This window comes from Scophthalmus maximus, chromosome 13 (assembly GCF_022379125.1).
Source record: "Scophthalmus maximus strain ysfricsl-2021 chromosome 13, ASM2237912v1, whole genome shotgun sequence".
In the NCBI taxonomy this organism is placed as follows: domain Eukaryota; kingdom Metazoa; phylum Chordata; class Actinopteri; order Pleuronectiformes; family Scophthalmidae; genus Scophthalmus; species Scophthalmus maximus.
The window spans coordinates 20,798,846-20,820,596 of NC_061527.1; the positions used below are offsets into that span (position 1 = coordinate 20,798,846).

The 21,751-nt window shown below is 41.2% G+C and overlaps 1 protein-coding gene across 1 annotated transcript; it reads right to left on the reverse strand.

The window, feature by feature from the left end:
* Nucleotides 1-825: 825 nt before the first annotated feature.
* slco2a1 (solute carrier organic anion transporter family, member 2A1) lies at nt 826-20,028 on the reverse strand. Its single transcript, XM_035648230.2, has 14 exons — nt 19,419-20,028; nt 12,571-12,708; nt 10,347-10,509; nt 9,593-9,805; nt 8,268-8,366; nt 8,029-8,168; nt 6,872-6,944; nt 6,551-6,715; nt 5,898-6,102; nt 4,705-4,852; nt 3,001-3,164; nt 2,643-2,707; nt 1,744-1,864; nt 826-1,646 (listed from the first exon to the last, which is right to left on the reverse strand). Exons 1-14 carry the CDS (start codon nt 19,479-19,481, stop codon nt 1,526-1,528), a joined length of 1,878 nt encoding a protein of 625 aa, XP_035504123.1. The 5' UTR covers nt 19,482-20,028; the 3' UTR covers nt 826-1,525.
* Nucleotides 20,029-21,751: the final 1,723 nt, after the last annotated feature.

The following is a 21,751-nucleotide window of genomic DNA, read 5'->3' on the forward strand; positions in this document are numbered from 1 at the left end:
GGAGGGGCCCTAAGCAGAATTTTGCTTGCCATATTTTCTATAATATATATTTTTACTGGAAGAGATGCAATGTAGAAAAAAAGAATTGCAATTATTTGCGATGCAAACAATATACATGTATATAAATAAATAAATATATATATATATATATACATATACATTCTCATCTAAACAATACCAACAAGCGCCTTGCCTAAGCCCATTTTAAGCCATAAAACTGTTTATACTCGCCTCGCACAACTCATGCTTGATCCATCTATTTATTTTTCTGGCTGTTTTGTTTATTGTGAAACATTCCATCCCACCCCTGCTGGATAGGTGTAATATTTTATATATGGGGAGAGATTTGCCTATAGATGCCCAAGATAACTTTGCTTTGTGTGCGACCTTGTTGGCTAAAAATAGGGCGGCAAGTAAGTCATTTTTTTTATCATCAGTTAATTGATGTATGTATTTCTTTTACTGTCTTATCAATACAATGTTAGAAAATAGTGGAACATTTTTGGATTGTGATGACCATGTCAGCTCCAAGTTTGCATAAAAAACATGCCACATGGCAAAATGTGCCATTAACCATTATTTACCAATCATTATTCCAGTGCTAGAATAATAATGGCCCTCCTTTACTGTCATTTCATTAAGTGAGAGCAAAAAACTGCAAAAATACACATGTTAAGATAAGATTCTGACAAAAAGGCCCCTTGACAAGACTGGGTCCCAAACCCAACTGACACACAGTTAGCCCGGGTCATTTGGAGCTGCTAACTTTGCCGTTGGTTGACCTGCCTTAAAGACAGACATTGATAAAAAAGAAAAAATCCACGCTGAAATGATTAATTGTTCTGTTTATTTTTTTATCAGCCAGTAATACTTACACATCTATGCACTGTAATAACAACCGTATGACTACACCAGTAGATAGCATAATGTGCATAGTTAATTCAATTTACGAGTAACAATACATCTACTTATCTCACCTTATATCTGAAATGTCATTAGCAATGCATTAAAATTAATAAGTCCTATACGTGACGTTATACGAAATGAATATTGACGTTATCACAGATGTCTCTGTGTACGAGACAAACATCTATAAAAAATAAACTTAAATATTAAGCTATACAGTTAATTAGTATGTTCCCATTGCAAATAGGAACCGGAATAGATGCCTACCTCATAGAACAAGTAATAAACGAGGATAATCTGCTGTGTCATCGTTGGTCAGACTGTTGTGCCGTCCCAAATCCATGTGAAATGTTGTGAGGTACCATACGAGAGAGGTGTTTCAGCTGTCCTCTCTTAACTTGTAATGAGTAGGTCATATTGGCGGAGCAAATTGTAATCGTAAAGGTTTAAAGCATCCGAACTCTTTCTCAACAGTGAAGCACCACGTAGAGAAGTGGGCCTACAGAAGTTGAGGTCAGTGTAGGCCTGTCTTGGCTTGTGGCTTTTCTCCCACTGACACAGCTCCAGTCAGCGGCAAAGAAAGCCGAGAGGCTTCAATCAACACGGACGCTCAGCGGGCTCACAGTAGTCCCTCGGGCCTCTTCTCCAGACTGTACTCCTGGGTCCGATGCACCTTCCACCCCAGCATCATCAGAAGCAAGATGCCCATGACCTTATAACCCACCTGTAGTCCCAAGTATCTGCAGGAGTCAGACAAATAAACACAAAGTGAATGTCAGCATTGATGTGGCTCTTCTGCGCACGTGTATGTGATGAGTGTGCAATAAGTTTTCTAACCGGTTCCTCAAGATGTTGTTGTCATAGTAACCACAGCTAAACTTCTTTCCGCACACACGCTTCCACCAGATACATGACGTATCAATGGCCATCCCAAAGAGAGCGGGGGCAGGAAGCCAAGCTGAGAGGGAGGGAGGGAGAGAGTGTGCTCAGGGTAAACACATTCATTTCTCCGACAGAAGGCAAACTAAAAAACCTTTTCTTAAAATCCATGACGCAATTCCAGTGCCATAATTTTGATGAATACAATTCAAAGTTTAATTTAATCATACTCTGCCTACAGCCACACATTTACCCAAATATGGTCAGATAATTTGTGAAAAAATTACAGAATTCATTAAAACTCAACTCATTTCTCTGAAATGTTTAATTATTCTTACCTTGATGCAAACTGAGTTTTTTTATTAAACTTTTTTTTTAATAAAATGTAATTTTCCCTGATTTTCCACTTTAATTTTACTTTATGATACTTTTGATTATTTAATCTTTTATAAAACATAAAAAATCTAATGTAAAATTTAAAGATTCAAAATTTAAAAAACAAAAGAATAATGAAATTACACAATAGCGTTTTAATAATTACTTAAATTATAACAACTTATTGGTGTATTTATATATGTTATAGAATTTATCCATTGTTTATTGATTTAATTAGGTATTTTATTTATTTATTTTAATTTCAACAAAAATACTATACAAGTGACACACCAACATTGGCCTTTAACACAAACACAATTCACAAAACACAACAATTGTTGGTTAATAATAATGATTATAATAGATTTATGGAAGTTATCATTAATACAATCATTTATATCATCATTAATATAATCGTTTATGATATGAGCATAGCACCAAACACATTGAGTAACAGCATAAATATTTGAGTCCTGCCTTACCTAATACTCTCATGAGTAAAAACTGGATTCCTATAGCAAATGACTTCTCCTCAGAGGGAACACATCTGAAATGAACATGGAAATAAGGGAGCGAGAAATGTGTGGTCAGATTTCTATATATTCAACATTAATAATAGGAAAAAGATAATATGTAAGTGTCGCCTGATACAGTATTTGTAGACAACTAGATTGAAGAAGGAAATTCATAAAATCACTAGTAAAAGCCTGACCCGGAGGGCAGATTGCATCATAACATCCAATCTACTGGGAATTATACACTTAATTTTGAACATATCAAATATATAACAAATGCATATGCGCGTTCGGTATAACATAGTATATTGTCACCCTTTCTTACCTGAGCACCATCATGTACATGGGGTTATGAGTGAGGCAGGCGATCAGCGACGCCAGAGAGATGACAAGGATGACGGGGAGCAGCAGATGAGGGCAGCTGTTGGGGCAGGGAGATGGACGGGCCTGATTCTGGCTCCCAGATATACACCTGCAGTTTGTATACAGCTGTATCCAGAGAGAACGCGAAGGACATATTAATGCTTCTATCTGTACACAGAAAAACAACTTTTTTTAAAACGTCATGTCATGTTGTGATACACCAGCTGATACCCTTTTTCCACACCGGGGTTGAATAAAGTTTATCTGTTCCATTTTGAAACAGTGAGAAAGTGTGAGATGAATGTGCCACTTACTAGAAATAGTTGCACCACATTATTAACGGGTGTTAACGATTCGCAAAGGTTTGAAACATCATCACATGCTAAGTATAAAAAGGAGGTGACTGTTTAAAGTTTGAAACACCAGTGTACGACTTTTGAATTTTATGGTTGTATTAGTACCCTGTCATGTAAACACTTTTGGGTAACAATGATCCTACGAGAGGAAACGATTTTATTTTGCAGATGTTCCGACAGCTTCCTGACTCCTTCACTCTTTCTTTGTCTTCATCAAATCTATACAAACAATGCAATTTGCTATTTGTGTGAATTTATTCAAATCAAAACACAGAAATAGCTTCTCAAAATGCCCCCAGATGTCCAGATGCCCACTGTGGACATCTGAGTCATAATTATTCTGTGATTTCTGGGGATTCATCCATTAAGTTAGTGGTGGTCGCCGCTGCCTGTGTTTGTGCCTCAGCATTACACGGTGGGCTTAGCTCAGCCAAACTGACTAATAGTCTATTAGCAGTCACACGATCCACCCACTGGAAGATTATTCACAAGCTGTGATGTTTAAACACTGACGTTTTCTCCTTCTTCAATACACCTCCTATAAAGGCATTTATCAGACATCGATTGTGAGCCCCTCGCATCCTGTTAGGATCAACAGCGACTGGCGGAAGAGAAAACGAAAGGGAAGGAAAATCTATGATCAGTAATCAAAGGCCTGTTCATGCGCATGTCTAAGCATCTACTTGGAGCTAGAAAACAAAAGGTTTAAAAGAAAAGTCTAATCCCAACACTAAGTCAGTCTATCTTAATGGTATTTTATTTGCAGTGTGTATTCCCGGCAGTACTCCCTCTGCTCCGAGTGCGCAGTTAAAGGTTAATTACAACCTTACAGGCTAATTTACATATCCTGCGCTAGGACAGGAACCAAGTGCCTCTATGCCTTCGTCACACACTGAGAAAAATTATGGAGGTTTATAGAAGAAAAATTATACTACTTTTGAACACCCTGCTGTAAAAACAAACTCTCTCATCTTGGACTCGCAGTTTTTCGTTTTGAATAAACATACCGTATCTAGCATTCCTATCTTACATGATTACTCTCTGCTCCACATGAGTTCACAGATGATGTAGCCTGGTGTATGATCTCATTCTATTGCTACACACATTTTCCCCAGTTACAAAAAAAAAGACAAGCTGAAAGTGCAGTTTTATTCTAACGGCTCAATATCACACACGTGTCTTAATATTTTAAACTTCAAACACAATATCATTGTGCGTTAATATCACATATGTCACTACACAACAACCTAACCTGCAGGTATTTGCTGTGAGAGACAGGCACGGGACGGTTTTTGAATGAGTCCACTGACCTGCACCCTGTGGGTGCTGTTGGGGTCTTTGGTGAAGTTGGTGCAGCCTGCATGACAAGGAGAGATGTACTCGATACCATCAGAGCCACACACGGGGTTGAAGGCACTGGCAGGACAGGAGCAGTTGGAGTAACACATGGATAAAGATCTGTGGAGGGCAGAGAGAGAGAGAGAGAGAGAGAGAGAGAGAGAGAGAGAGAGAGAGAGAGACGGAGTCAAGAAGTTGGGGCTGCATTTCATTTCATCTCATGTAGAGCCAAAGAAAAGCTTTTTGCCTGACATGCTAAAATGAAAATCACAGAGGATCAAATACAATTTTTTAATCAATTTAAGGTGGAGTTTAATGTACATACACATACATATTAAACCGAGCCCAGGCAGTGTGGTGGTGGAGGTTTTTAGTCATTTTATAATGGAGCTCCAACATCCAAGTGACCTACTTGCCTCTTACCTATTTATCTATTGTAGGATCCAATAGCTTTGTTGGGCCTCAAGAATACACACATAGCATTTTGGCAATAAAATGTATGAATGTAAACATGAATTTCTTTTTCTTCACTAGAAAACCAAACATGGCACCTTCAACCATCAATGTTAACGGTACAATAAGCTACTGGATCGTGTCTAGCTACACTGTTAGAATGTCCTGCCTATTTACAGCATCATCCTCAATCAATGTGAGTATAAGATTATTTTATAATTGAATTGGTTTTCTATATACACAGGAAACTAAAGCATGGAGGCCTTTTAATGTTTATGTTATGTCGTCATATTCATTCAGTCACAAGCCAACACAGCCTTAAGATTATACCGTATTATGTGCTGAACAGGTGCCTTTGAAAATGTCATTCATATTTCAGAAACAACAGTTCCAAAAGGAAATTCAAATTTGTCAGAATTTGTTTTATGATCAATGCACTCCCCAGATTTAGTTTAAAATCCCACCAGTGCATCCAAATAAAACACATAACTCGTGAGCTGGTAAGACATTTTAGGATTGAGGGGGGTTTGCTATTTGGTGCCATAACAAAAACATCAGGTATTGCTTTTAAGCATCACAGCAGCCTGTTTGAAGGCTGCTTCTTCATTCCATTGCATTTGAGTAAGAATGTCATGTACAGTAAGTTTGGATTAGTTTGTGTGACTCTGCATGAAAGGAATCAGACCATAAAATGTAAACAAAACCCACTCACCCGTACTGTTCGATCTGATAATGATTGATCTCGGAGACCTTCTGGGTGGGACAGCCCATGAAGAAGAGGGGGATACAGAGGAGGGTGGATATGACAAGCATGACCACAGAGAATCGTGGGATAGTCTTCAGAGAAAGACCCGCCCTCTTCATGATCAACCCTCCAACCAGCATCCCCACCGCTACCGCTGGCAGATTCACAGCACCTGGGAACCATAAACAGCTGAGTTATCTCCAAGTTAAAAAAAGGGAATTTATATCCACTGAAGTGGTCCAGAGCAGTTTCGCAAAACAACATGTGCTATTTCACTTTATTTGTAAGATGACACATGACACAAGAGTGGCCTGAACATAAATTTCTTGTTGCGACACATAAACCCAAATAAAAGTTTAATGTAAGAAAAGATTGACTGACTGACTAACTTACTCTTTAGAAAGAAGCCACAGAGCAAGTGGCCTGATTTACTGCAGCGCGTCCATTGAAGTATTCTAACAGACCGTTTCATAAGAATGATATATTAAACATCCTACTGTACATTATGACTTGAATCATTTAGCAGCCTGCTGATACCGACTCCAAGGTCAAATGTGATTTATTTGACCATCTTCTCGTGAAGGCCCCGTCTTTGCATTTGCACGCTTTACAGTACCTACCGACCAGCAGGCTGCTGTAGGCGGCCGAGGTGCTGTACTGCCGCTCCAGAAACTTGTTCAGGAACGTAGAGAGGCCCGCGATCACCGAGGAGAAGCAGCACTGGGCCAGCACCAGCATCAGGAAGAGAGGGCTCAACAGGAGGTGGACGAACATTCTGGGAAACACTGAGGAGACATAATCACACACAGACACACCGATCAGTACTCCGGCAAACGGCCTCCCTGCCTGTTTATTTGTTACAGAACATGTAAGCAATATAAAACTGTGTTTTCAGTTTTCCTTTTCACTCTGAATATAATCAGTTCAAACAAAAACCTTACTTTTCAGGAAATCAAGTAAAGAGATATCTGGCTTCTTCAAGTCACCGTTCATTTCGCTTTCACTTCCAGCCACCTGGAAAACGATACCCAGTATTTAGTGTTAGAAAAACCCTTTCATCTTTTTTGCAAAACTAATTAGACAACTAAGTTAAGAGTTCATCATTTTTCAGGCATGTAATGAACATGGGGGCATTTTTAATGCATTACCAAATCACATCAGTCCTGCTTACTTCTCCCGTCTCTTTTTTCCCCCTCCCTTACAACAAGTCTCTGTCTCCTCATGCTGCTTTCATGTAATATGGGACAGATACACTGAAACGGCTCCACAGTGTTCATGCTTTCAAAATCATGCAGAGATTTTTTTGTGGCGTCTTCCTACTGAAACTCATGCTCTTTTAACAGGTATAAACTTTAACAATCAGTTTTATGTTACTTAGAAACCCACCATTACTTGAATCATATGTTTTTATATTCGTAAGGATGTGACGAGTCCTTTACGTGTTTTCTGATATTAACTGGAAGATTTTCATCTCTTCAGTGGTATTTATAATGTTCCAGTGAATGTAAGGTCTTGGGCAACATGTGTGTTCACGCTACTGAGGTCATACTGTCAGTGTCATGTTGTTAACTTGTTAATTATGATGTGATTTGTATCAAATCATTTACATATTTGTACCAGGTCAAGTTCTGGTCACGGATGGAAATTGGTTTAATAAGCATGAGGAGGATGGAATCTCTCTACAGCAATAGACTTGATCTTAATCTGTATCTGTATATGTTGCAGATTGTTTGAAAGGCCTGATACACACAAAAAGAATGCACAAATCAAATAAAATCAAATTCTCCAAGCTGAATTGTGTTCAATGAGATGATATGCCTGTCATAATTAGTTATATGTTGATGCTGAGAAACCTTGTTTGTGCCTTCAAGATGTTGAAAAAGAGGAAAGGGGAACATGCAATACTGATGTTTAGCCTATAGGTGTCAGTAAAACACGAGAGACAGTTAATATGGGGAATATTATTAGACTGAATTTTACTATCTTTCAGCGGCAGAGAAGATAATACCCGTACACAATCCAAAAGCATAAATTCTACTACTGTTTAGTCATAAAACACGTGTTGTACCTCAGACCTATGTGAGAGAGCATGACTTACACTGTTTTCTGAGGGCATTCTACGAGGGAAGAAGAAGTAGGGGATGGAGGTGAGAAATAGGCAGCCAGCGGTGATGAGCAGGCCCATCCACCACGCCCCGACCCAGCGAGGATCACCGTGTCTCAGCTCCAGTTCGGCCCCTGCAGGAGAAACCTTGTGAACACGGAGTCACCAGACACAACGGTGGAGCATCTGGAACCACAACTTTGGGATGCCTCGAAGGACCTTATCACCGTTACCTAAACCAATTTTGTCCACATCCACAAAGATCCGCAGAACGACTGAGCCCAGCAGGTAGCCAATGGCAGGCCCGAACACAGATACAGCAAACAGGATGGCTGTGAACGATAAGAAGGCCTGTGAGGCAGAGTTTCTGAAGAACTGTTGAGTTATTCTGTGATCCTTCATTTTTTTTTGTCAAAGCGTGACCTTAGAAAACACAAGGTTCTCTCTTTGTCAAAATTTAGTAACTCACAACGCTATATTCCTGCAAATTGTTATTGAGAATTTATGTAGGTTTATTCTGGCGTTCATGGATGTCAATTTGAAAAACATCGAAAGAGGTTTTTATTTCCAAATTCTTTGTCTGACTGGGTTCTACAAAATACTACTGGCAGAGCGTTAAGCACACACAACAGTGCTCAGAGTGTACAAAGGAAACCAGTCAGGTTCAATCCCTTTATTGTTTTTCCTCAGTGCTCAGTGAGGGTGGATAATGGAGCAGAAAGAAATCAGGAAAGTTGCTTCATGGTGAGGTATTTATACCATCAAACGCATTCTAAAGGACACTGATACAAACACCAACTAAGTCAGGAATAATGTTGTTGCTACGTGATGTCTGTTTAGAGAGAAGCTGATTTTCAACATGAGCCACCACGCTGAAGATGACAGCAAAGAAGGCAAAGGAATCTGCCATCTCTATCATGCTGCAAACTTTTTAAAAATGTCAGTAAAGTCTGTACTGCAGCAGACCGAGTGACGACTGCAGTCAGAGCTCAGACACTGACACAGATGATCCCAGCTTCTCCAGATCCAGTTTTTCATTTGTATCAGCTTAAATCTCTTTGACGAGACTAAATGTTTTCATGTCTGAATTGAAAAAGTGTTTTAACATTTTTTTTCTGTGGGAAAATGTCTTACCTAACTCTCTGCATGAGTAAATGTTTTGTTTTGTGTATTTAAAAGAAAGTCAGCATAACCGTATCTGCTCTTTTCGACAAAATTACTGCGTTCTGCTCTGCCTCAGAGGATAGAGCAAAAATAGTTTGCAGCATTAAAACCCCAATTGAAGAGTGAACTCAGATTTCGATGTTATCTCTTCAGAGTACAATAAATAAAGAACTTAATTGTAGATCAGTTCTGCTTCCTAGCTTGTGAAACCATTGACCCTCAACAAATGAAAACCACTCGGACTGAAGATAGAACCTTATGATTTGTAATGTCTGCGCACTCGCAGATTAAAAAGCTTCTCTACACGTAAACCTGCAGAATCGCGCAGCATGAAACAGTCAGATAGTGTTGTCTTTATCTATACAAGTCCGTTTCTGAACCACAGGCCATTCACCTATGTAAACAGGGGAGTTGCCAGGTCCTGCAAAATCATCTATGTAGGAAATCCCAAAAGGTTGGATTGGCACCGAGCCCACGCCAAAGAGCAGCTGAGCGCTGGCCATGAGCAGCCACAGGTTGTTGGTGTCGGCCAGGCGCCTGGTCTCATCAAGGCCACAAGACTCTGTGTCGCTCGAATTCTGCTGCAGGTTGCAAATGTCGTGGCGATCTGGATCGCGGCAGGTGGTGAGCAAGATGGGGAGAGCAGAGGGAAGGGGAGAAAATAAAACACAGTGATAGTTAAAGACAGGGCAGAGCTATTTTAATTTCCTGAAGCTTCTCCGACTCTTCACTAACACGCTGCATGACGCCAAGGTACTGGGGGCAAAGCGAATAAAGAACGATGGAGATTGTTATTACAAGTGAAAAGCCCTGGGGGGGTCATTTTAATCTCCTTAGCTTGCAGCGAGTGTATAGAGATTATGAATTTCCTTGAGATTTACGCAAAGGTTCAGCGGGAGAACACCAGCATGATTTCCAAATACGCTAGCGAGCCAAACGCCAGATACATGCTTGACCCCTGCTGACTGCCACAGAGAAGAGCTGCAGAGTTTATAGACAAACCCTTAAATGAAGTCTCATAAATTGCCCCCGACATATTTGTACATTTATGAGTCCCCCTGCTCTGGACTGAGTCACATTAGCTGTCATAGCGGTGCCAGTGGAAACAGAGAAGCATTGTGGTTTTGCATTCGGGGTCGGGGTCTTACTGTGCAGAACAGAGTCATATTCGTAGGGCTGGGACACAAAGTGAGGTAAGGTCAGGATCATGGCACTGACGGCCATCAGCAATCCACCAACACCAATCACGCGAGGACGGTGAACCCGGTTCCCGAAGTAGCTCACGAACACGATCAGCACACTGTTACTGATCTGAAGGGAACAGACACAGAGACAGACACATGTTTAAAAGAGGATTCACCGAAGGAGAGTTACTCTTCATATAAGACAAATCAGTCCATTCACAGAGTGCATAACCTTGCAGGTCTCACATTCTTCCAACCAAACATGGAAAGGACCGGCGTTGCAGTGTTATCCAAACTCAGTACAGTGACTGTATCGCTCAGGGTCCAAAGGAAGCATGGCCACTTCATAAATATAGTCTAATAAAGAAAACAAAAATGTCTTGTTCTGATTGCTTTTCTTTTTTTTGCTGAGTTCTGCGATTTCCCTTCTTATCCAAACACTCCACTGTCATATTTTTCTCTTTAGCTGAGTGCGAGTGCAGGGCGCATCGCGGGGTGTAGTTGATGTGCAGATAATGATGATGTATGATGTGATGAAATGCTATCATTGCTCAAAGGACTCCAGCTCTGCCTGGCTTCCCTTTCAGAAAAAAAAAGTTAAAGTTTTAACCAATCACATTGAGGCCAGGTTTGACTGATCTCAACACTGAATGATCGATGGTTCAAAAAAAAGGGGGGGAGGCTTCTCATCAATCAAATGTCTCCCGTAAAAAACAAACACTTCCTGCACTGATCCCCGACCTGCTAGCCAACTGCACACAGCACTGGCCAGCAGGTAGTTAGCAGAATGGATAGAGTAGAGTTATATGTCAAATATGACTTTACGAATCTGGATTTTGAGCTTCAACAGAACTGCAAACAAACTGAAGTTGGACCTGACTCAGGGGAAAGATAAGAGTCATACAGCTCCTTTAATGGAGCACAATAAGATTTGTTGATCTGGCAAATCTCTCGAGGACTATAAAGAGGCGCAAATTCATTCATTGTGGTTTGTAAAAGAAATTAAGTACGATAACTCCATGTGATTATATGGAGATTTATTCACTTCCATATGATTGCATAGGAGTGGCAAATATCACGCGAGGAAGTTCGGTATGAAAACATTTCCCCTCTGATCTCCATGCCAAACTAAATTATTATGTAATTTACAGATCATTCGGGCACCTGGGGGTCAGTGGAAACATGCTGTGACAAACCTCACATAATATTTGATATTGCAAACTTATAAGTAACTGTTGCCTATTTGAATCACAACATTATCACTAATTTAGAGTGTGGATTCTAATCATCAGATAAATGTTAATCCAATATCCACTCTTCTTTTTGCTCTGTTTGGATCTCCACCACCTGTTGAAATCAATACCTGTGGCTTTGGCAGGTCAACGATCCACTGCGTTCACAAGATAGTTGCTCACACTGTCTTTTTTGCCATTTTGTGTAGGTCAAGTAGTGTACAGCACAGTTAGTTCAGCTCATATTATGCTGAAAACTGTGAAAAAAACAGCCACCTGCTGTGGCAGGAGACCACTGAGAGTGAACCTAAAGTTCAGCTAAAAATTCAGTTGCAAGCCATGAAACCAAAAAAATCAGCTAAATGGTGCTAAAAAGCTCTGTAATGCTACGGGGAAGTTAGACGGTTTGGCACTACAAGACTGACCACTTTGTTTTTTTAATGAAAAAAATATATTGATTGAAGAAGTTTTAAATAACAACACTAATTGGAGATTCCAAACTGAAATGGACAAGTCCTTATTTGGTCTGTGTTTTGATGAATTATCATAGAGTCAAATCGGGTCTGATGAATGACATAGAAAGTCCAAGTGCAGCCAAATCCTGGCAGGTTCAGGGCTGCAAAAGCACTATAAATGGCTCAATGTAAACATCGTGATTTATGTGGGGACCAGTGACCTGTGGCCATAGATACTGGAAAATATTTAAATCCCACTCGAGTATAAAAAATACCCGGCGTGTTTTACGACGAGTGCGTACAGAGCATTCTTTCATTACTGCTGACCCCCGCATCTGCAATAAAAAAAAGTTCCAAAATACTTGCGTCCTGCTCGAGACGTCAGGAAGTATAAGTTTGACATGTTGCCTATTCGGCAATTCCTCCTTTGTCACCGGTATCCTTGGAATAAAGCTATTGTGATCTCGGACTGTGTGAGGGTGTGTTATTGTTGGCTCCTACCTCGTGGAGAGAGGAAATGGTTCCCGAGGAGTAGCTACTGAGGCCATAGCGTCTCTCGATCGTGGTGATGGTACTCTTGAAGTAAGCGCTGTACAGCAGCTGAGAGAACTGCAGGAGGCCGTGGCACAGGACGAACAGCTAGGACAAGACGACACAGCACAGGAATCTGAGAGGGGGTTTGTTGTAGCCAGACGTACACAGTCAATAAGTCTAATAGCAGAGGACCTGGTGAAAAACGGTAGTGAGCAACAAAGATGCTCCTGCATGATCTGAGTCCATTTTGCAATAGTGATGGAATAAGAGTTATATTAGGTTATGGTCATAAATGTCAAGTGTAGGTTTTGTGCATTCAGCTGCAAAAGACATTTGGCTGGACTCACTTGGAGGCTGAACAGAATAAAACATAAAACCTTAAGTAAAACATAACCTAAAACATATCCCCCCTGAGAGGCTTAAATGGTTTCAAGGAACATAGATCAATTCAGAGAAACCACACCAGCGTCCCATATGGGGCCCGGGCGAAAACCCCGGCAGACAGTCGGAGGACTTCTAGCTCACCCAATCGAGGGGATACTCAGACATCAGAGAGGCAATATCGTCCGCAAAGGGGAAACGCAGCGAGGTGATCCGTACAGTGGAGAAACCAAACACAGCTGCAGCCAACAGGTGAGGACTCGAGCGCATACGTCCGTTCAAAAGTCATGAATCGTGAAAATAATATTCTACATCAGCGGTTCTAGACAGTAAGCCATCTCTCCTCGACAGAAACCCGTCAGAAATCTTTTAGGCTAGCACAGTCACAACACACATTATAATTGTGAGGGAGTGATTTCACACCTCGACCCATGTATGTAACATTAACATGTTAACATACTAAAGGCCGTGCAGTTGTTGCTGTTGCCGATCGTTTAGAGCACTGATGACCACATTTCTGACGGTTTCCAGAATTTTTACAAACCAACCAATCAACTAATGGAGAAAATAATATAGAATAATACATTTGCATTATAAAATGTATATACTTTTATTTTTAAAGCAGGGCTTTTACTTTTATAGTGTGGTATCAGTACTTTAACTTGAGTAAAAGATGCAAATACTTCCTTAATTTGTAACTTCTAATACTACTACTAATCATAATAATAATAATTGTTGAATACCATATACCATGATAGCGTGAAACCTTGTTATTTCCTGACATGTTTTACTGTGAAAATCTCACACCGTTGCCACCTTCTTAAACCCTTGAAGAGCGCTAAAACTAAGTGTGGAGATTTATGGATTTAAGGGATTATATAGGTGTATTATCAGATGATGTTGATTCGAGTCCCCCCCCCCAGAGTCCCCTGTATGCGGTCACAATCTTTTTTTTTTGTGCTCACAGAGTCTGTGTTTTGCTGGGGTCGTTTATTGATGTGAACAGACTCTAAGTTACAGACTCTAAGTTAACTGGTGTAGTATACTGTCGTCTCTGTGGCAGAGTGGAAGTGAGTCATTGCAAAAAAGACACTTAGGAACAATCATAAATGTCATAACCTTTGGCTTTTCTACAAACGTGAGTAATTTACGTAGAAATCAGTCAAAAGGCTGACAAAGGTCATATTTTTAAAGTTATGTAACAGTGTGTTTGTACATTGGAAATAAAAACATGATTAATACATGTAAATTGCTTCACATTCTTGCACATAGAACGTTCAATTATAAATAGCAATAACAATGGAAATATATTCAATCAAATGAAAAAAACTTAAGGTCCTGTATTGAAAGTTTGAAAGACATAAAAGTTTGATCAAAAGTAGAGGAACAAATCACACAGAGTAGCCTCTTTTATTATATAGATGTTATTATATAGGCGTAGAGTACTTGAATAAATGTACTTTGTTTCCACCTCTGGTCTCAGGAGATGTGAATCCAAAAAGAGCAATGAATTGAGCAATTCAGTGATAATTTTGGAACCATTCACAACCAATTACTACGTTTGAACTGATGCAGTATGTGTCTCCAACCGATTTTGTCTCATGGCCGTTTCTCTTCACACACGGAGATCAGTGGAAAAGATCAGTCCCCCCCCGCCCCGCCGCTGGATGAACTTGCAGTCATCCGGGAGACCCCCCTGTCCCGTCTGCGAGTCAGGAGGCTTTCATAGACACTCATATGACTCTCTGCACATGGATTCATTCGCCCGGGGGGGGGGCAGCGAGTGCACCAATGACGCCGAAGATACGCGTCGAGATTAGGAGTGAATTTGTTATGAAAACAGTGATAAATTCAAGCCTCCAGTTTGTTTACTGCCTGCCAGGTTCGCTGTTCCACTCAGAACAGTCAATGCTCCTATTAAAGCTTGGCTTTATGGCTTGTTAGCGCACACACTAGATGCTTTGATACTGTTGTTAATATGTCATCCACATCACTCTTTTTTTTTTTATCAAATAGTCCTAAATTATCTGAAAGATTTGTCAGGACCCGTTTGCTTGGCCAGGCAAAAGGGTAATATTTTGTTTGTGATAGGTGCATCAGATTAAAACAAAAAAGGTTTCATAATGTGAACCTTCAGGTCAACTCAAAATCCACGTTAGGCTTTAACAAAGCTGGATTCATATTTGTGTTGCTGATAACGCCTCGTTTCAAAGACAACTCTTTGGCTTGTCGACAGTTTAGCTTTTGGCACTGGAGAGTCATTTTTGACATCAAGTGAAATTTCACCTTTAAAGCCTGTTTTATTGCACCGCATCATTATTTCTGCAGTATTACAAGCAGTAGAAAAGAGAGGCAGTAGATAAAATCGGTGCTGAATGTGTCAACGCTGTGTCACTGAATAGCAGGATTTATTATTTATCCGCACTGTTAATACAAGTGATTTATGCCTATTTGATGTTCAGAAGCAGGCAAGTGGTTGTGCAGAGTTCGGATTTTCCATGGATTATTTTCACATTTATCTTTTTGAACACCGTCTGGTGGTTATTGTCCGAGCCATCGACCCTGCTGTGAGAGGAAGAATGGAGGGAAGTTCACACTTGACTTTCAAATGCTTTTACTTCAGGGACACGTGTTGTAGCTGTGGCTCTAGATATCCATGGATTTAGATGAGGAAATTGTTGTTTTTTTGTCTGGCCCACTTGGTTAAAAAAAAAAAGGAAATAAAGGAAAAGCTACGCATGTGATGTCTCCCAGGATACTTTAAAGAAATGAAAGTCACGGAATCGCCTCCCTTCATTGTGAAACAAACTTAAAACAGTTTTGCGGCACAATAGCACCATGACCAAATGTGCTATTCTAGATTCAAAGCAATGGTAAGCCATTTCGAAAAAAATTGAGAGTTGGGTGTAAAGATTTTGAAATGAAGACCAAAACCGCGACACAAGTGTCCACAATCTCATATGGAACCACAAGACCTCCTTAACTGTTTTCATTTCATAATTTGCACTATAACACGTCAATTGCAAAAATAATTATTCAAATTGAAGTTAGGGCAAGGTGTATATTTTGTAAGTATTACTTATTTCACTGTCTTCCAACTGCATGTGTCTTAGCTTAAGATGGATGATAACCAAGTAGCAACCGACAGCGACGTCACCAGTTGGGTTCTAAACTGCAAGTTTAGCATTTTGACAAGCGCCATCTCGGTTTTTTGAAAACCAGAAGTAACAATATTTGGAGGAGCAGGGGCGGACCTGACTGAAAGCTCGTCCATCTACGCCTGCACCTATTGTCAATCACACGGTGTCCACACCTTAATGCATACCGTGCCTTATCGTCTATTATACTCTCAATGAGACCATAATACATAAAATCAATATCATGCTGTGTTGGAGAAGATTTGAAACTAGTGATTGAGACCATGAACACCTCAGGAAAATGTTTTCTGACGTTATAAATCAAGTAGGGGTAGGCTCGACTTCTAACAGAGGTAGGCTCGACTTCTATATAAATTGACTTCTTTTGGTAACAAGTGAAGACGCCCTCTACTGGCCATTCAAGAGAATACAGGCTTGTGGCACTTCCATTGCATTGGTTTCACCTTCTTGACCATGTCAATCTTTATATACAGTCAATGATAAATACCCTTAGATTGCAGTCTCCCAGGTAAATTTAAGTTGGCAGTCTGGGAACATTTTTCTTAATACACCCCTCCAAAAAAAGGCAGTACGCTATTTTAATCCAATGGTAGCAGCACCGCACCTCAAAAAAACAACATTACATTTAGTCACATAATTGGATATTTACTCCGTAAAGACATTTAAAGTTGACAAAATGTCAGGTAACGGTGTCACAGGTGTCAGACTATTTCTTGTTCAGAAGCAGTGACTTCCTCATTCTGTTGTCAGGCAGCAGAAATAGGCCCAGCAGACCAGTATGTGACCCCCGTGTGTAACCACAAACTTTTTTTTCCCCTCTTAGATCTTTGTCTGGATTCTTTTTTCGGAGCTAGGAGATAAATTTAGTCTCCTTCTGACTAGCTGTCTACCTCTTTGCGCTACACTAAGCAAACCAGAAGGATGTTTTTTCACATTTAACAGACAGACATGAGAGCTGCTCATTCAATCCACTCATCGGATTCTCAACAATAAGTGAGTTGGTGCATTTCCCTGCATGTTGAGCTGTGACTTTAACTCCATGTTGCAGACACAGTCGTGAGCAAAGTGCTCCGAGACACCGAGGTGTGGAGGGAAGCGAGAAGAGCCGAGAGCTTTCAAACATTCGTCCCACTGTCCAGGAAGTGGCCAGAATGTGCCCTTAGGCAGAAACTTGGCTCCGGTGTTGACAGATATCCTTAAGAGAATTTGATGGCGTACACAGACCAGACTAGGTGTAGCCCACAGTAGATAAGTTCAAAGTTGTGAAGAGAAAAACAAACACAATGTCCCGATGAACCTGAGCAAATAGAGAGTTAAGTGCTGTACAACGTGTACGGGTGTCAAGAGAAGACGGATGGGTAGGATTTCTCCCTGAGAAACCATTGTTGACCAGCTGGCTCTGCTGTGTGTGCGCAGAGCGATTTTTAGATTTTATGTGAGACGGAACTCGAGCCTATTTTCTTCTCCTTTGTTGCGATCGCGAGACGGGAGGGCAAGAGTTCTGCCACTACAGTTTAATGCAACACCGTCTTAAAACGACACTGCTGTGCATTGACATCGCTCACTGCCGCGGCAGAAATACCTTTCAGACACGCCGCCCTGCTGCTAAGTCTGCTTATTCTGAACTACTCCCTTCATCATACTGCGTAGGGTGGACTAAAGTTCACGCTGAACTCCAGAAGTGAATGATGCGTCGGTACCTGTAGGATGAGCCATACGGTTTCACTGTCCTCCACCCTCCCTTTATTTGTTCATCTGGGTTTCAACATACGGGGGTGTGTGGGTGTGTGGGTGTGTGGGTGTGTGTGTGTGTGGGGTCTCAAAATGATAAACACGAGAAGATTTCTAGTAGCTGGATTTGCACTGGCAGGACCTACCGCAGTCTGTGTGAGAATGCAGAAGCTAAAAACCCTCAGGACGTTTCCAATAAAAACATTTTACCTTCTGGAAATGTAGAAGTTGCTTAAGCTGTTGCGTGTCTTTTCAAGGTTTCCTCGAAACTCGCAGGACGGTGGCGCATTAGTCACACTCCATTCACACAAAGAATGTCAACTCACAGAGCTCTGCAATCGGCGGCAACACGCAGTTTTGTGTCATTATTACTCACGGGCTCCGGAACACACTGTTTCTCTCCCACTTTTGCCATGAACTGCTCCTCTTGGCAGCGTGCGGGTTACACTTCTCCTCTTTTTCACATCAGAGCGTGGAAGAAGAGTAAAAATGCACCAACATTTGATAAAGTAGTTTTATCATAGAAGAACAAAACTGCCATAATTTCCCTTTATTCAGACGCATCTGATGCAGAATTCCCTATTTGCAACGATTAGGCGTTTGGCAGGAAATGTACAAGAAACTATACAGAATTAGATTTTTCATTTTTGGTCAAAATTACTGTACATTAGTGTAAATTGACAAAACATCTGTTGCATTTTTATATTGGGCTTTTTGTACACAGCGTTGTCGGGCATTTAAATCCCTTTCTGATGCTTTCACAGACCAAGTCATGAAAACCATCATCAGATTATGAATTTCGTTGGGTGAATCTTTGATTGTTGCATTTCATAGTTCAAGTGTAATGAGTATAGTCTGTGAGGCACGTTGAAACTGTTGGAGCTGTTCAAAAAAAAAGAAAAGAAGAAAGAACTGAACTGTTGTAGCCTACTGCTGTGAACAGTCTGAGGCAACAGCAACATTCCTTCACTCAGAAAACAAAGATAAAAAAACATTGTTATGGTGATCATTAAAAAAAAAAAAAAAAACCTCTCGCAAACACAATGTTCGTTAAAAAAAAAACACATAAAAAAACAAACCTCACATCAACCCACGTGCACTAATAACGACCAAAAAAAAAGAAGAAAAAAAAAGGTGCAATTAAATCGGATTGAAATCGGTTCGGACTGGCTCGGATTAAAAAGCAAAGCACCTCCACATTCCGCCGGAGAGGTCTGTTTGTCTAAGGTGAAGCTCTGCTCTCACTCCGGTTGTCCTTCTTCTCTCGAGGCAAAAAATAGACTCGGCGGGATCACCTTTTTTTTTTCTCTTTTTTTTTTTTTTCTTTTCTTCTTCTTGTCACTCCGCTGTTATCACTCGTGGAAGAAGAAGAAGAAGAAGAAAAAAAAGTTACGCAAACATCACTCTAAAAATAAACCGCGCGGCTGGATTAACACCGACTCGGAGGAAGGTTGCAGCAGGTTCAAACACGACAGCCCGTAAGTACGCGTGCCCGTGCCCCCCCGCCCCCCCCCCGGGGCCCCCGGGGCCCCCCGGGTGTCTTACCTTGACGCTGCAGCGCGCCGGTCGGGGCTCCTTCGCCGCGCTCTTGGGGGAACGTACGTCCATGAGTGGGGCTCGTGGGCTCCGTCCGAGGAGAGGACTCGCTGCTGCAGCCTTTCGTGTCAAAGGTGGATGCTCGTGTCTCTGCCTCTCTCTCTCTCTCTTCCTCCCACCCGGTGAGGAGCAGCGCTTTATCAAAGACGGCCCGTGATGTCACCGGGACTCAGCCCACAGCTCCAACACGCGCACACGCGTTTTTTGTTTTTTTTGTGGTCTTTTTCTTCTTCGGAGGATGTGAATTGAGAACAGAGCGTCGCGTGCTGATTGGCCAGTTTTTTTTTCTTCTTCTTCGGAGGATGTGAATTGAGAACAGAGAGTCGCGCGCTGATTGGCCGAGCCCAGTGCCGCCGCTTACCTGCGCGAGCGAGACGGAACGTGTTAACGACGGCGATGTGAGAAAAAACTGACTACTCTCTCTTTCACTCAGTCACAGTACACCAAACCTTTTTTGTTTTTTGGACCGCCGTCGCCGCTGTCGCCCTCCCCAGCTAAAAAAAAAAAAGAAGAATGGCAAAAGAAGCTGTCACTTTGCTCCAACACGCTTTGACGCTTCGTTAATCGCGGTATGTGGCACTTTGGAGTGTCGTTTCCGCCCGGAGCTAATGAGCAGGAGGGCCCTGACATGTGCAACTGCAATTAGGGTTCGACTTTATTCTTGGGGAGTTTAAAAAAAAAAAAAAAAAGTTTGAATAATTCCAATGTGGAGGCAGACAAGGGCAAACAAAGAGTAAAACTAAAAATGTTCGTCCTTGCAGAGGCAACGCAAACACTGCGCACGGCATCTTATCAGAGCAGAGAGATGCAGAAAAACAAAGATATTTATCAGTCTTTTTTTTTAAGTTAAGTTATGCTTTTTTCATCACACATTTCCACTCACCGTAATTGTCATCCACTTAAATACCCGCCATATGTATTCTTTTTAAAATTGTTAATGTACAATCCTCCATCAGAGTCCACAATGGAATCGTCAGCCCCAATACCCATTATAATATAATATGTCAATTATTTATGGACTATTTTTTGGGGGGCGTTAACTTTGGTCTTTTGATTTCTTTTTTTTATGTTTTATTCTGGTCGCTTCTTGTTCTGTTCCCCTTCAGTTCACCTGCTTTCGCTCCCTTGGTCTTGTTCCCCGAGGTTTGGTTTAGAGCCGCAGCAGTTGATCAATTAGTATTCGACTACTAAATTAATCGGCAACCGTTTTGATCCTCGATTCATCGGTTCCGGTAGTTTTTATGGGGGGAAAAAAGTAAATATCCTCTGATTTCAGCTTCTTAAATGTGAATGTGTTCTTGTTTCTTTGCTCCTCTGTGACAGTAAACTAAATATCTTTGGAGTGTGGACAAAACAAATTATCGTCTTGGGGTTTTGGGAAACATGATCGACATTTTATGGAACAAACGACTAATCGATTAATTGAGAAATAATTACAGATTAATTGATAGTGAAAATAATTGTTAGTTGCAGGCCTAGTTTGGTTCTTTGGTCCACTTTTCCTATTTTTGCCTGTTTGCCTGAGTTGTTTTTTTGTTTGGATACACTGCTTTTTCCTCCACCTTAAAACTTTAAGCCTCACCTTTATACTCACCTTTCCCCCCCTCTATCTGCATTTGGGGTCCTGCTCCATTATCTGTGAAAATAATAACACTCAATAAAAGGGGAAATGTGTCTTTCTGTCATCAATAATGTATGAAAAAGTGTTGTGGTTTAGATGGCAGATTTATTGTCTGCCTCCAATAACGTCAGGGATGTTTTGACATTCTGTGGTTCCGGGGTTTCACAATTGAGTTGAAGAACACAAACGCGTATGGCATCAAATGTACGAAACGCACCGTGGAGCCGGAGGCATCGTGCGGCCTGGGCCGAGGGGGGGGGGGGGGGGGGGGGGGGACAGGAAGCGGTTAACGCAATTCACAGCGTCTCATGCTTCTCGTTATTTCTCCTGATGTCATGTACGAGATGATCAGAGATTGTGTCGGTCGGTCTGGTGGAGCCAGCGTTTCCCGCTCAGTTCATTCAAGGCCCTGCTTCTGTTTCCACTCTGGATTCCCTGACATTGGGCTTGAAAGGTTTGGACAAAGGCCTTTCAGTATATCTGAACAATATCAGCACAGGCTCAACAGTCATAACCACACTTTTCCACCCGCAGCCGTCACAGAGACGACCTCCACACACAAACACTTAGCGAAATGGATCAAGTGCAAAGTGAAGCAAACGCGGTTCTGGTTAACCATTAAAGTCATAACGTGCTGTGCCTTGTAACTATTATCATGAGA